Source organism: Chiloscyllium plagiosum, unplaced genomic scaffold (assembly GCF_037043375.1).
Source record: "Chiloscyllium plagiosum isolate Xiang-an unplaced genomic scaffold, Cpla_swu_hap1 HiC_scaffold_12, whole genome shotgun sequence".
Classification (NCBI taxonomy): Eukaryota; Metazoa; Chordata; class Chondrichthyes; order Orectolobiformes; family Hemiscylliidae; genus Chiloscyllium; species Chiloscyllium plagiosum.
Genome location: NW_028270150.1, coordinates 92,256,319 through 92,272,411, shown reverse-complemented (window position 1 = coordinate 92,272,411; position 16,093 = coordinate 92,256,319). Strand labels below are relative to the sequence as shown.

General features: G+C 44.4%; 1 protein-coding gene across 2 annotated transcripts in view; it reads right to left on the bottom strand.

Annotated features, from left to right (window-relative positions):
• The window catches only part of enox1 (ecto-NOX disulfide-thiol exchanger 1), a 370,711-nt gene that overhangs the window by 259,848 nt on the left and 94,770 nt on the right, over positions 1-16,093 (bottom strand). For both annotated transcript variants that reach the window (XM_087993063.1, XM_087993061.1), the window contains exons 6-7: positions 10,504-10,716; positions 7,650-7,756 (exon numbers count right to left, since the gene is read on the bottom strand). In XM_087993063.1, coding sequence (XP_087849189.1) covers positions 7,650-7,756; positions 10,504-10,716 — 320 coding nt within the window. The remainder of the gene's footprint in view (positions 1-7,649; positions 7,757-10,503; positions 10,717-16,093) is intronic.

Genomic DNA, 16,093 nt, shown 5'->3' with positions numbered 1-16,093 from the left:
CACCACATCCTCTCAGAACCTCGAACCCGGAGCTAAGCCATCAGCTCAATGCTGTAAGTGTTTAATTTGAATTCTAGATGAGGTCTGGATCTTTCAAGTAGTTTGATGAAGATTCAGTCCACGGTAATGACCTCACCGCACAGCATAGTCTAACTGACCAAACCTAATTGCAAAGCTGCTTTGAGACAGAGCAAGGAATGTTTATTGATTAAACAAGTTGGCAAATCATGTATCAGAAAGGCTCTCACTGCTAATTGGCTAACTTGAAGTGAGATTTGACGGCATCGATAGCATTCTTTCATCTTTGCTTCTTGCAGTTGTTTTTCAGTAAGCTGTACCCTCAATCGATACGTTTATTCTACCTTTGAAAGGACACATCAACAAACAGAGCAAGCTGAATCTGTAGCAAGTTTATCAATCGAACCCCAGACTGAATCTGCTCTCCATTCTGCCCGAGTATCTGCTATAGAATCCCCACATGGTAGGAGCAGACCACTCAGCCCATTGAGTCCATGCTAACCCTCCAACAAGCATCCCACCCAGATCATCTCTGCAACCCAGCACTTCCCATGGCCAATCCACCTAACCTGCACATCCCTGGACACTAGCTATCATCGTTTGACTGATGTGACACCACTACAATGGAGGACAGGCAAGCAGCCAAGGTCCTACAGAGAAAACCGTCCCTCTCATTGTGTTACCTGAATGGTGGTCAGAACATCAGTGAAAGCTCCCCATCTCCTTACAATAGAGCACAAGACATTTCACCGATAGGGAAGTGAGGGCTTTAGTTTAACTCTTCAGCAGAGTCACACCGCCTCTGACAGTGTTGCATTCCCTCAGTGCTGCATTGGGGCATTAGTATGGGACATGAACCTAGCAGAGCATGACTCCAGTTCTCTCCCAGTGACAGGCAAGGCCTGCGGTAAGATCCCACAACTCGCTTCAAAAAGTAAGTGGAGTACAATGCAAGATGGTTACGTTAATGCCCAGCGTCAGGACCAACCTCACTTTGCTTCGACCAGGACAGTAAATGGGCACCATCTGTCACAGGGTGGGGTGGATTGTCGCAGAGTGGTCATGTTGCGGAATATCATAGTTCCACCTCTCACAGTTGATTCTGTTCTTGACAGTATTGGCAGCAGTGACCTCCAAACTGTCCACGTGGAGGCAAAGTTCCCTCTGTATACCATTGAGCCATATGGCACTACCACCCAGGCTAACTGGGATACATTCAGAACAGACTGAGCAACTCAAAACCAGAGATCCATGCAGTTTCGTAGATCATTAGTGGCAGAAATGTACTCAATCATGATTAACAAACCCACATTTCCATTAACATGAAACCAAAGGACCAATCCCAAGTTAAATGAGTGCTGTAGGACAGACTGGCATAATTAGCAAAGATAGGGTCACAATCTTGACAAGCTGCACATCACATCGCAGAAACAGCACTTTACAGAGAGAGGTTACCAGTGGATCAGATCATAGCGCTGAGGTCCCAACACATCCAGAGGGTGGGAATATAAAGTGGACTATTAAAGAACAGATGGAGGAGACTCCACAAACCCTCAAAGGTGAGGGAGCCCAGAAAATCAGTTCAAAAAGATAAGGCCGAAGCATTTGCAACAATCTTCAAGCTGAAGAGGTGCGTGGATGATCCACTTTTACTCTAAGAAGACAGGGAGTTCCCAACAATGTTCTGACCACTGCTCAGGCAACATCATGGGATGAAAGATCCATCACCGGTACTAATCTACAGTCAACGAGATCCATGCCACCTGTAATCAGTAAATACTCAAGGCATTGGATACTGCAAATGCTCCAGGGCCTGACAACATTCCAGCAACAGTACTGAAGACTTGTGTACAAGAGCTAGCTGCAACCCCTAGCCAAGCTGGTCCATCACGGCCATTCAACTCCCGATGTAATTACAGCCTTGGTTCAAGCATGGACAAAAGAACCAGATTTCAGAGGGGAGGGGAGAGTGACAACCCTTGATGTGGGGATAACCTGTTGTTCCCACATCCTGTGAATAAATAAACAACTAAACAATTGTTGTGGAAGATATGACGATTGAGTCAGGAGCAGTACCTCTGTTTCTCCAAGCCCACACGCAGTGCTCTCCAAAGCTTGTATTTGTTTTCTTTAGTGAGCCAACTTTCTGTGAAGCGTTACAAACACACAAACAAGGAGTAAGAGCGGCCCACCGAGTGTTATTTTTAAACTGCTGCTAGAACATAAGGCGCAAAGCCTTGTTTAACTATTACAATAATAGACTCACTTCTTCAGAGAGGTCTCTGAGTCTGGTCAAATCCATTGTAATTAAAATATGACCAGTGGGTGTTCACAGTGGGTTGGAGTTGGGTTTCGAAAGACTTGCCATTTGCTGTTCTGGGGTTTGAGGGAAAGGAACAGATTAAAATCCCATCCCTTCTCTCCCCTCGTAACATTGTTCATTGGAAAGGGATAGGGAGAGAGGAGTGATGGCAGTGAGTTATCGAGTCATACAGCACAGAAACAGACCCTTTGGTTCAACTGCGTTTGACCTGTATCCCTCCAAACTTTTCCTATTCATGTACTTACCCAAATGTCTTTTAGACGCTGTAACTGTACCCGCATCCACCACTTCCTCTGGAAGTTTATTCCACACACCCTTTGTGTCCTTTTTAAATCTTTCTCCTCTCACCCTAAAAATATGCCCCCTGGTTTTGAACTCCCCCACCCTAAGGAAAAGGCCCAAATCGTTCAACTTATCCATTCCCCTCATGATTTTATAAACCTCCATAAGGTTACCCATCAACCTCCTATTTTCCAGTGAAAACTTTTCCAGTCATAGAGATGTACAGCATGGAAACAGACCCTTCGGTCCAACTTGTCCATGCTGACCAGGTATCCCAATCCAATCTAATCCCACCTGGCAGCACCCGGTCCATATCCCTCTAAACTCTTCCTATTCATATACCCATCCAGGTGCCTTTTAAATGTTGCAAATTTACCAGCCTCCATCACATCCTCTGGCAGCTCATTCCATACATGTACCACCCTCTGTATGAAAACTTTGCCCCTTAGATCTCTTTCATATCTTTCCCCTCTCACCCTAAACCTCTCACCCTAAACCGACCCCAGGGAAAAGACTTTGTCTATTTATCCTATCCATGCCCCTCATAATTTTGTAAACCTCTATTAGGTCACCCCTCAGCCTCCAACGCTCAAGGGAAAACAGCCCCAGCCTGTTCAGCCTATCCCTATAACTCAAATCCTCCAACCCTGGCAACATCCTTTTAAATCTTTTCTGAACCCTTTCAAGTTTCACAACATCTTTCTGATAGCAAGGAGACCAGAATTGCACACAATATTCCAACAGTGGCCTAACCAATGACCTGTACAGCTGCAACATGACCTCCCAACCCCTGTACGCAATACTCTGACCAATAAAAGAAAGCATATCAAACGCCTTCTTCACTATCCTATCTACCTGCGACTCCACTTTCAAGAAGCTATGAACCTGCACTCCAAGGTCTGTTTGTTCAGCAACACTCTCTAGGACCTTACCATTAAGTGTATAAATCCTGCTAAGATTTGCTTTCCCAAAATGCAGCACCTCGCATTTATCTGAATCATACTCCATCTGTCACTTCTTGGCCCATTGGCCCATCTGGTCCAGATCCTGTTGTAATCTGAGGTAACCTTCTTCCCTGTCCACTACACCTCCAATTTTGGTGTCATCTGCAAACTTACTAACTGTACCTCTTATGCTCGCATCCCAAATCATTTATGTAAATGACAAAAAGTAGAGGACCCAGCACCGATCCTTGTGGCACTCCACTGGTCACAGGCCTCCAGTCTGAAAAACAACCCTCCACCACCACCCTCTGTCTTCTACCTTTGAACCAGTTCTGTATCCAAATGGCTAGTTCTCCTTGCATTCCATGAGATCTAACCTTGCTAATCAGTCTCCCATGGGGAACCTTGTCTAATGCCTTACTGAAGTCCATATAGATCACGTCTACCACTCTGCCCTCATCAATCCTCTTTGTTACTTATTCAAAAAACTCAATCAAGTTTGTGAGACATGATTTCCCACGCACAAAGCCATGTTGACTATCCTTGAGCAGTCCTTGCCTTTCCAAATACATGCACATCCTGTCCCTCAGAATTCCCTCCAACAACTTGCCCACCCCTGACATCAGACTCACTGGTCTATAGTTCCCTGGCTTGTCTTCTTAAACAGTGGCACCGTGTAAGCCAACCTCCAGTCTTCCGGCACCTCACCTGTGACTCTCGATGATACAAATATCTCAGCAAGAAGCCCAGCAATCACTTCTCTAGCTTCCCAGAGAGTTCTCGGGTACACCTGATCAGGTCCTGGGGATTTATCCTCCTCTGTAATCTGGACATTTTGCAAGATGTCACCACCTATTTCCCTACAGTCTATATCTTCCATATCCTTTTCCACAGTAAATACTGATGTAAAATACTCATTTAGTATCTCCCCCATCTCCTGTGGCTCCACACAAAGGCCGCCTTGCTGATCTTTGAGGGGCTCTATTCTCTCCCTAGTTATCCTTTTGACCTTAATGTATTTGTAAAAACCCTTTGGATTCTCTTTAATTCTATTTGCCAAAGCTGCTTCATGTCCCCTTTTTGCCTTCCTGATTTCTTTCCAATGTATTTTTATATCTCAAATCCTCCATTGCTGGCAACATCCTGGTAAGTCTTTTCTGAACCCTCTCCAGTATAATAATATCCTTCCTGTAACAGGGCGACCAGAAATGGACCCAATACTCAAGAAGAGGATTCAAGAACATCCTGTATGACCTCAACATGACATCCCACTCTACACTCAAAGGTCTGAGCAATGCAGGCTAAATGCCTTCTTAACCACCCTTTGTACCTGCAAAGCAAATTTCAAAGAATTGTGTACCTGAACGCCTACGTCTCTCTGTTCTCCAGTACGACCATCAATTGTATAAGTCCTGCCTTTGTTTGTTTTACCTCGCATTTATTCAAATTAAACTCCATCTGCTACTCAGCCCGTTGACCCAATTGATGAAGATCTCTTTGTAATTTTAGCTAGCCTTCTTCACTGTCCACTATGCCACTTTACCTTAACCACGCCTCCTATATTCTCATCCAAATTGTTTATATAAATGACAAATGAAAGTGGACACAGTGTGCTGTCCAGTGGGGGGACAGTACTTTGAAAACAAGTTGAAGGATTTGTGAGGTGTTATAATTGTCTGACACTAAGACGCTGTGAGGGACTGGTTAAATCTTCAGTGTGTGCACTCTTGAGGTAATGCAAGTGTATTGTACTAACACTGGCTTTACTGGATGAGTCACCAGGTAACAATTAACTACCTGAAGCCCAACTGGGTGCCAAACTGGCACTAGGTGCTCGGAATGGGAAGTAAAGCCTGGGTAAAATATAAAAACAGAAAATTCCAGAAATACACGGCTGAGAACATCAACAGAATTAAGGTTTCAGGTCAATGAATAGCATGTCCTCAGAAAACCAACCTGAAACGTTAATTTTTCTTTTCTGTCTCTCTCTCTCTCTACAGATGCTACCGGCCTACTGAATGTTTGTAGCTTTTACAGCTCCAGCGAGAATGTCTTGGAGGAGTGACAGGCAAAGGTCTGACTCTTGGCGGAATTGGCACAGGTTAAGCCAACATTTCAGCAAAGTAAGGGATACCAGAGCAACGACAAACACACGGTCTGGAATGTCAAGAGATCAGCAGAGAGCCAGGGAAGGTTTAGAAACAGCCAGACCAGCCTCAAGTGAAAGAAAAGGCTAAGGAAAAGAACATTGATCAGTGAAAGGATATGTGATGGACAGCAACACCACTCAAAGCTGACTTCATTGCCAGCACACGTTACATGTACAGGGGTTTGAGCATAGGAGTAGGGATGTCTTACTGCAGTCATACTGGGCCTTGGTGAGGCCACACCCTGAGTATTGTGTGCAGTTTTGGTCTCCTAATGTGAAGAAGGACATTCTTGCTGTTGAGCGAGTCCAGCGAAGGTTCACCAGACTGATTCCTAGGATGGCAGGACTGACATATGAGGAAAGACTGGACCGACTGAGCTTATACTCACTGGAATTTAACAGAATGGGGTGGGGTGGGGGAGGGGGGGGGGGTGGATCTCATTGAAATGTATGAAATCCTGATGGAATTGGACAGGCTGGAATGTTCCCAAAGACCGGAACGAGGGGTCACAGTCTAAGATTGAGGGATAAGCCATGAGATGAGGAAGAATATCTTGACTCAAGAGAGTTGTGAACCTGTGGAATTCTCTCCCACAGGACACTGCTGGGGCCAGTTCGATAGATACATTCAAGAGGGAGCTGAACGTGGCCCTTGTGGCTAAAGGGGTCAAGGAGGCACAGAGAGAAAGCGGGAATGGAGATACTGAGATTGTATGATTTGCCGTGATCATATAGAATGTGGTGAGGGCTCCAAGCGCTGATTTGCCTACACTTGCACATACGTTTCTGTGTAGGTGACAGCCCATTGAGAGTAGCCACCTTGAAACTGGGGATGTGCTTCTCTAGAACTCCACATTGTGAAGAGAGAAAACATCCAAATTCACAGCAAATATCCCTTATAGAGAGAATGTACACTAAGTGTGATGTTTTATACATTAGACCGAAGATGGAAACTCGGACTTAGACAGCAGTCTCTCAGCTTGTAATGGTACTCAGAGGGATTCCATGTTACCACAGCTAGTTACAATCTCTGGGCAGTGTCATTTTACATTTGATGGTATCAAATGTTGAAAATTAGCTTTGTTAGGTTGAGAATATGACCAGATAACCTGAAGCCAAACAGCCTTTGGAGTGGTTGGACTAAGGACAGTCTTGAAATCATAGAAAACAGATCATATGAAGAAATAGATCAAAAGAAAGTGGATTTTTTAAGAACACAAGATCAAAGCCAAGTTAAATTGAAGGCAAGGAAATAACAGGGATAGGGGTGATGTATGTTTGGGGCCTTTAAAAATGTGCAATCTCCATGGGAACATTTCCATTTGTTTTATATAATTTTTATGATGCTAATAAAATGGCCCTGTTAATTACAGCATGTTGTGTAAACCCCTAATTCATTCTGCAGTGGTCAGCTGTCAAAGTGTGCGAGGGATGCTTGCTTGTATATTAGATTCTATCGTTCGATTTAAAACAGATCAGATATTTGACGAAGGGACGGTGGCTGACTTTTAAAATATCTGTGGCCCGGGTTAAACGAGGCAAAAACTAAAATAAAAAAATACCTCCTGGTCACATCAAATAGAAAACATGCTTTAGCCGTGGGGTTTTACTGAAGCCAATACAACTGTCTATACTGAAACAGACTTCATGATCAAAGACAATTCACAAGCCAATGGAAACACATTACCAATGGAAACCTAAAACATAGCCTGCAGTTAAATTCTTTAAAAAGCATCAAAATACTTAGCTGTGGCACCCGAATAGCATTGCACATTACAGAATCAATACAGAATGCAAACGCTGATGATGTTACAGCAGTGACTGACAGAGTGATTTGATTCGTTAACTGAGAACACAATAGGTAATACTGCAAATCGAGTCGCACACACTCTTGAAGCAATTGATAGAATTGGAAGAAGATGGATTTACCAACCTCAGCTTGCTTTCGCCAAATATCAATGTTCTTGCGTTGAGCTTTTGAGAAATGGTCCCAAGCCTTTTGCTTCGAGGCAGCCTTGAACACTGCAACAATCTGCTCAACTTTGGTGAACAAGGAAGTCAAACAAAACAACCAGTTTATGTTTTGATCAGGAATGACGAAAGAACAAAGCAGAGACAGACAGGGGCACCACTGTGCTGATTTCACCGATCTTAAAGGCACTCCGTCACTGCCACGGCAGGATCATGCCAACCTCAGTGACAGAATAACACAGATTACCAATGAAGCGGTGCCTTTAAATGGTGCCAGTGAGTGTCTCGGTTGTACTTACAATACGCCAACTGAAGATGGGCTAACCTGATGCCTCAATGCCTCCATCACCTTGCCAGTCCAATACTATTTACCCCTTATACAGACTGATGGATGAAATAAAGATCTCCAGATAGGGGCTGAAATTAAAGTTCGAGGCCAGTGGTTCAGTTCAGTTCAGTTTGCATATGTATTCCTCATGAAAGGGGAGATGGGAGAGATATAGAGACAGAACTCACAACCACCTTGTGCTGAAAGTAATGAGAGGGGGAGGGGCTCAATGATTTTTGTTTACTGAATGTACTGCAAGCCACATATAATGCAAGAAATTCCTCCCTCTCCTCCTAGCCCTCACTCACCAACTGATGGTAAAGATGTGGCCAGATAGAGTTTTACACACACGTTAACATTCAAATATTCCAAGGAGAATGGAATGGTCCCTGCTGTCCCCCAGGGCCAGACTTATGATGCGAGCACTGCCTTGTCCTCCCCACAATAAAGGCTAGTCACTGTTCGTCACTGGGCATCAATGGTGGAGCTGGGAGGGTGGACTGAGGCCACAAATTCAATCAGTCAAGATATTATCGGTGGGGAGGGTCGGCTCAACAGGCCAAATCGCTCATTTCTGCTGCGTATGTCAGTTTAACACAGAAGGGACATTGCCCTCACTCTCTCAGTACCCTAACACTTGAGGCTGGGGTGAAAGACAAATGCAGAGCATTGCAAGGAGGATGATGGGGTAGAGCACAGCCCAGCGAGAGCTGGAGGAGCACTTGCCAACGTGGCCCCTCTTACGCCTAAAGAACACAGAGGCGTAACACGGACAGGTCATCCCCAAATCCTGGTCTCGATTATTGAGCTAATTCACCACGACCGGTCTGACTGGGCAGCCCAATTGTTTCACCCTTCCCTCCCCCACCACAAGCCTTTCCAGCCCGGAAGCCGGTGATATGCCGTAACCCTTCGGCACATATGCTAGACCCAACCCTCACTGGCACAACTCAACGGATTGGCCAATATATTCTTTCAGAAAGACATCTGCAACAAAACAAAACCATAGATAAAACGAGACATGTAACACGCTGAAAATAAGTCCGATTTCCTTTTAAATTGTTCATTAAATGAATTGTCAAACTTTTCTTTTTCTCTATCTGCATAGCACAGGGGTAGAATTAGAATTAGCTTTATTGTCACGTGTACTCAAGTACAGGGATACAGGAGTACAGTGAACCAAGTACAAAGTCAGCATTCTCCGGTACCATCCTTGGTATAAAGGTAGGCCTTGCAAAGTAGGCCTTCAGTATTTATACTCCAGTCAAACCTCCTCCCAGGTTCCTTTTCATCTCATCCCTCCAGCAAAATCTTCTATTCTCTTTCTTCCTCCTCTGTTTATCTATCTATCTGCCAAACAGATCTTAAGTACTCAGTTCAGACATTTCACATCGTGCTGAGACCTTCCCACTCTCTAGGCGTAAAAGTTCGTCCTCAGTCCTCCATTTGCCTGTGAGTGATTCTCTCTTTTATATTCATGGCCCCCTGGTTTGAAGCTCAGCTCCTATCTTGCAAGCCATCTGCAATTGGCGAGGTTTACTCATCAAGGTAATTTTCCTCGCCGCGTGAGGGAGATCAGCAACTAATGAGCTCCAGCTTTTTTTTTTGTTTATGCCACGCGTTTTTAGATCAGGTTCCTAATGAGTCAAATTTAATTTGTTACAACAGAAACAGGAAGGGATTCAACCTGGGGAAGTAATTAGAATTCCCTTCGGATACATCTAGGGGCTTTTGCACAGCAAAAGATGATTGAAGGAATCAAAGTAGGAAATGGGAAAATAATCCTCATGCTCAGTTTCCAATTCCTTTCAAGGGCTTTGCAAACAATTCAGCTGAGGTTATGTTCGCAGGTTGTGTATCACATTAATTCTTTATAGTTAGAGTGTAGTTATAATCCTGAATGTGCCAATAAAATAAACAGGGCCGACTATAACGCAAGTCAAAGTGCTCTTTAAGTCTATGTGCTTCATAGCTGTGCTGATCTTTCCCAGGATTATGTCACCAGATATTTATGGAAACAATGATTTTACTTTTTCTCATTTGTTAACATTGCCTAATGTGGAGGTATGGAGAAAGATGTTCAGAATTTGGAAGATCAGTGTACATTGGGAATCGTGCCTGAGTTTCCAATAAATGTCCCTAACATTGGGCCTACCCGCCTTTTGTAATTATGCAGGCTTTACTCATTAACCTGTCGTCTACCTATCATGTACCCCATCCCACGCAGCATGCTCTTACACATGATGCTGCTGAGCTTAACTGGTCAAATATGAAGGTGGAGGTCAGTGAGCTGTTTGCTGTACCTGTATGAATTATATACTCAGGTTCCTACAAAAGGCCTCCTGACTCGAAAGACGAAGTGAAAGATCTCCTACCTGAATATCTAGTCCTGTCAAGATGGGCCCATGTTCTAGAACTTTCAGCACGAGTACTTACCCCTGGTACTTTCACAGAGCTGACAGAAGGCCAAAAAGCAAATCTCACTTACATCCAGTCAGGATCCGCGCTAAAGCGTTTTTGAAGCGCTCCTTGGCGTCTTCCATCTCTTGCTCGTGGGCCGCCTTTTCACTCATCAGCCTCCGGCTGTGACTGTTGGCGGACTGAATCATGGAATAGAAATTGTTGGCCGAGCGACGGGTCACCTCTCCCCGTTCAAACCAGGCCAGCAGCACCGAGATGGCTTCCGAGAACTTGCTCTCGTCTGCAAGGGAAGAGGTGCACATACGTGAGGCCGCGTACCTGGCTCGATTCAGCTCTTCGCAGGTCGAAGATCATAGAATCCCCACAGTGTGGAAGGCAGGCCATTCAGCCCATTGAGTCCACACCGACCTTCTGAAGAGCATCCCACCCAGACCCACCCTATCCCTATTTCCCATGGCTAATCCAGCTCGCCTGTATACCCCTGAACATTACGGTGATTTAGAATGGCCGATCCACCTCACCTGCACAGCTTTGGATTGTGGGAGGAAACTGGAGCACCCTAAGGAAACCCATGCAAACACGGGAGGGGAAGAACATGCAAACTCCACACAGACAGTCACCCAGAGCTCGAATTGAACCCGGGTCCCTGGAGCTGTAAGGCAGCAGTGCTATTGTGCTGCTACTGGTCTAGACATTGCTATGGAGAATACATCAGTTCGGTGATGACTGTTAACTGCCAAGCTTTGTTTAAATCTAAACCAGGTAGGTTAACTCTAATTGGTCAAGGCAATTGCCTTTAAGAATGAAACTGATTTATTTATAAAGACATTACATATCCTTTCCATCTGCACTACTAACCACCAAGACACCATGCTGCCCTCAACTTATGAACACAGAAGATGGCTAGCCAGTTCAGGAAATTCAGAGAGAGGACTCCAATATCCCATTGGGGAGGTGCCAAATGAGGCAATTATGAACATCAATAGGTAATTGGATGGGCACATTTGGGAAATAAACTTGCAGGATTGCTCTGCAGACAGCCAGAGTTGATGGGCTGAAGGACTTTTTTCTGTGCTAAAATTACCTTATCATTTGTTTTAAAATATAACGTCCCATTGTTTAAATAATGTGAACTGTGTGAAATCAAGTTTGCCGTCAACACCAGTTAATTCTCCAGTCAACCACCATTGGCTACTGTCCTTGCACCCATATGTCAATTGGACCAATCGCAAACCTCATACTCTTCACATGGGCATGTAATTGGAACACCACTGCCATTTGTCAAACACAACCAGACGGTGTTCAAAAAACATTTTTGAAGTTTTCTATCTTGCACCCCTCAGGGTATACGCCAAATACCAAGGTAAATTCAGTACTGTACGCAAAAATTGTCACAGTTGATAGGCAATTGGGCTATTGTTAGTCAAACCATTATTATGGAGAATGCACCAGCTTGATGATGACTGACGGTCAACTGCCAAGTTTTGCGTAAATTTAAAGCAGGGAGGTCAGTTCCGATTGGTCACAGCAATTGAACCTGCTTTGTTAAGTTTATAAAGATATAACACGTTCTTTCCATTTGCAACTCAGTCCGCTGCTGAGGACAAGATGAAAGGTTTCAACAAAATGTAAGTCTTTTTAGCAATGCTCAGACTCTGTACTGTCAGACAACTATTTATACTGGAGAAATCATGGAACGAGGAAATGCCACTGAGCTGGTAAAACCACTTTCCTGTGGAGAATGACCCACATTCATTCCCTTTTATAACACTGCAAAAAGGGTTTTCATATTCCTAAAAGGAGCAGGATTCCACATTGGCAGGCTCAGCCATCTCGGAGATGTGATTTATCCTGAGTAGTTATTTCCCTTGGCACTGTGTTCCCAAGGTCCCCTTGTTTCAAAAGCCCAGCGTGTTCCAGAGAATATTCAATTATCTCTCGCTGTGTTTATCTTCATAACTGTTAATTTGGTTTCTGAACAGACTTTCACCCAGATGTTCACTGAGACAGCAATAATTGCATATTGCAGGGAGTGTATTCCATATTCCCACAATGTGTGGGAAAACAGGGAGCGAATCTCAAGACTGCTTTATGCATTATCTGTTTCAACACCCCGTGTTCCAGCAGATCAGCACTCTCAGTTTATCTGTGAAATGTCCTTACCGCTGGAAAATCTCTTAGATATCAACTCTGAGATTTTAGAATCATTGAAAAAGTTGATGGAGGAGACTAAGGTGTATTTCTTGTGCTATTTTATGAATGATGAGGAGAGATATTGAGCTAGGCAGAGCTCCACTAATCAATGCCTTGCTCCCAGCAGGAGCATGTTCCATTTATTATGTTTGTTTCTAATTGCCTGGAAATTTCACATCATTTAGCATCGTTTCAGCAAGTGGGTGGATTTCCGGAACTGACTGAACTTCCACCCCTTTCTGTTACAGGACCGTGGGAGAGGATTACTTTCATCATTCATGGTGAAGTCCATTATGATGTGCCTGTTGGATATGTGCTAGAAGTACCTTACTTTTCAGACAGTTCACCTTTAAGGACACTATGTGCTATATGTATATGACGTTGTGACTCTGCCTGAGAGTTGGTGTGCTCTGTGTTTGAAAGCTTGCTGGAATATCTGCTTTGTAACTTAGGATGCGTCTTACTGTTTTGCGTCAATTAAACCTCGGAGTTAATCAACTCCTGATGAGTGATCAGTTATTAGATCATTGTCATTGATATGAAGGAAGGCAGGATCATCATCACACGAGAATTCACACCAGTCCCTCCTCATGGGATGGCCAGGAGTAGCCAGGCCTGTATAAAGCAGCCACAATTACCATTCAAATGCTTCTAAGTGTGGGAACCACTTGGCAAATCGATCAGTGCCTGGAAGTGCGGTAATATGTTGCAGAGGGTGACTGAAAGTTGAAACAGGACTGGTTAAGCTACACATCCATATGCACGCTACCCTGTCCACCATCATCCTAAAGAAGCAGCAGGAAGCTCCTCTGAAATCCCATTCACTGATGTTCTTACTATCCAAATCAGCTCAGGGTTTCCAATAGGGTTGACGCAAGGACAAACAGACAACTAAATCTTCCCCCACCCACCCTCTTCCCCCAAGCCCCCAGTTGCTTCACAGTAATTTCTCAGTCAGGTTCCAGCAAAGAAAAATAACTTTCCACTCCGAGGCCTGTTTTAATTAAATTGATACTGAAGTTGGTACTTTGACAAATCTTAAATAAGTGTCTACTTGAATCCTCATCAAATGCTCCCTGTTGATATTATCTCCTGGATCGCACTCAATATCAAACACAGCCACTCCTCAAAACAGCTCTCCTGGAGAGAAATCGCACTGTGTTCCCTTGATGAACGCTGAAATAAAGTCCATCTTGTACAATTCTCTGATTTTTCAATCCTGATCAATATTAGGTTGCTTGCACAATTACATTCGATTCTGCGCTAAGCTCTTGAAAGAAGAAAAATTAAGATAATATTTGCCATCTTTAGACCTCGGGGCACAGTTTCTGTGTTAATGCGGTTTCTGAAATTGGACTTATTCCTTTACCATTTCCTGAGAGCTATAGGTTCGTGACCTGTCGACATCTTCCGGCCAGTTTTGTCAGGATTCAGTGATGAATTTTAATGTATTTCCAACACTGTGACAGTTTCGTCAGCAGGGCCTTTGATTTCTGAGCTGCTGACCATTTACAGCACTCTCTACCATTCCATCACCGTAATATCAATTGTCTCTCCCCAGCTTTCATCTCAACTGCTGCTCAGGCATTCATCCATATCTCTGGAACCTCTAACATCGTCCTCACTGACGTGTCTCTTTTCTCCAAACATTTACTTTCCAGAGATGTCCTCCAGGGCTCCTTTTCATTTCTCAGAGACTCCTTTATCATTCTCACTAATGTGATGGGGTCGTGTAGCAACAATACCTTCTGCTGACCTCTGGGATATTGAAACTCATGCAGAAACTAAATTCAAGCATATGTCGGTATCCTTAATGACAATCAAGCCTCCATTAAACTTAAAGCCTCTATGCACAAGGAAAACATTCATTTCATAGACACCACAGTATTACAACGGGCACAAAATAAATCAGCATTACTTAACGACAATAGGCTTTTTTTTTAGACACACACTCGAAACACGCCTTCCACAGACGGGTGAAGTCTTGGCTAATGTACTCCCCTCACGTTTGATTTGATTCGATTTATTCTCACATGCATTTATTACGAATACGCCGAGAAGTGTTGTTTAGTGTCGTCACTCTCCAGCGCCATTTTAAAACACACAAAGGAGACCAAAACGCAGAACATAACGCCAGAAAAATAAAACAATAAAGTTCATCTTATGTGATTTGGAGGAGCTGGTGTTGGACTGGGGTGGACAATGTTAAAAATCACACAATAACCTTTGGGACAGCTCCCATTCCGAGCTCAGCCACCGGCCTAGATACAGGCTCCTCCACCCTCAATGCCTTGAGTCCCTGCTGCTAAACCAATGACACTGCTGCAGGGACCAAGAGTTGCCATTTGCCGCTACAATCTTGCCTCCACCAACATTGCTGCCACCATAGATTTGGCACTGGGCCAGCCTTGCTGGTGCAGCCAGTGCCGCTGGGACCAAACTCGTCATCTCCGCTGTCAGGCTCTCAGGCCTAGCCATGAACCTGGAGCCTCGGCTCAGCCTGCGAGCCCAGGCCATGGTGAGGGGTGGGGATAGTGGTTGTGGGTGGTGCCAGGAAATGGTGGATCCTCGTTGCCCTACACACGGATGAAAAAAAAACCACCATTTCAATTGGGACAACACATCTATCCTGGGACAGGCTAAGCAAGACATGCCAGAGAATTCCTAGAGGCCTGGCACTCCAACCACAACGTCATAAACAAACACATAGATCTAGATACCATCTATCAACCCCTCAGAAAATGAACAGGAAATGACATCACCACAAACCCCAGGAACCCCATCCAGGAGAAAGATATAAATAGAAAGCAGGAGACAACAGCTTCGCTTCACTTGGAAGTCGCCACTGATGATGTTACCTAGCCAGGTAATGAAACGTCTGGATATCAAACCTACAGCTCAGCGAGCAAACCTACACCCTACTACACATTTTACACACTCACAACTGTGTGGCTAAAATCTGCTCCAACTCAAGTTTGCTGATGACACCACCATTGTAGCGCAGATCTCAAACAATGACTCAGAACAAAGGAAAGCGATAAGAGTGCTTAGCGTGGTGTAAAGACAACCACCTCTCCATCAACATCAGCAAAAAGGAAGAGCTGGTCATTGAAATTAGGATCTGGACTGGAGGGTGCGATCCTTGTCTGCATCACTGATGCTGAGGATCATCAGGTTCCTGGGAGTGACAATCACCAACAATCCATCCTGGTCCCCTCGTGGGTTGACACAACGTTCAAGAAAGCGCTTCAACATCTCTACTTCCTGGGGAGGCGAAGGAAATTTGGCAAGTCTGCAAGAACTCATGCCAATCTTTATAGATGCACCATAGAAAGCATCCTATCTGGATGCATCACAGCTCGGCAACGACAACCGCTCTTCCCAAGACCGCAACAAACTAGGGAGAGCTGTGAACGCAGCCCAGTCCATTCCACAAACTAGCCTTCCATCCAGTGAATCCATCT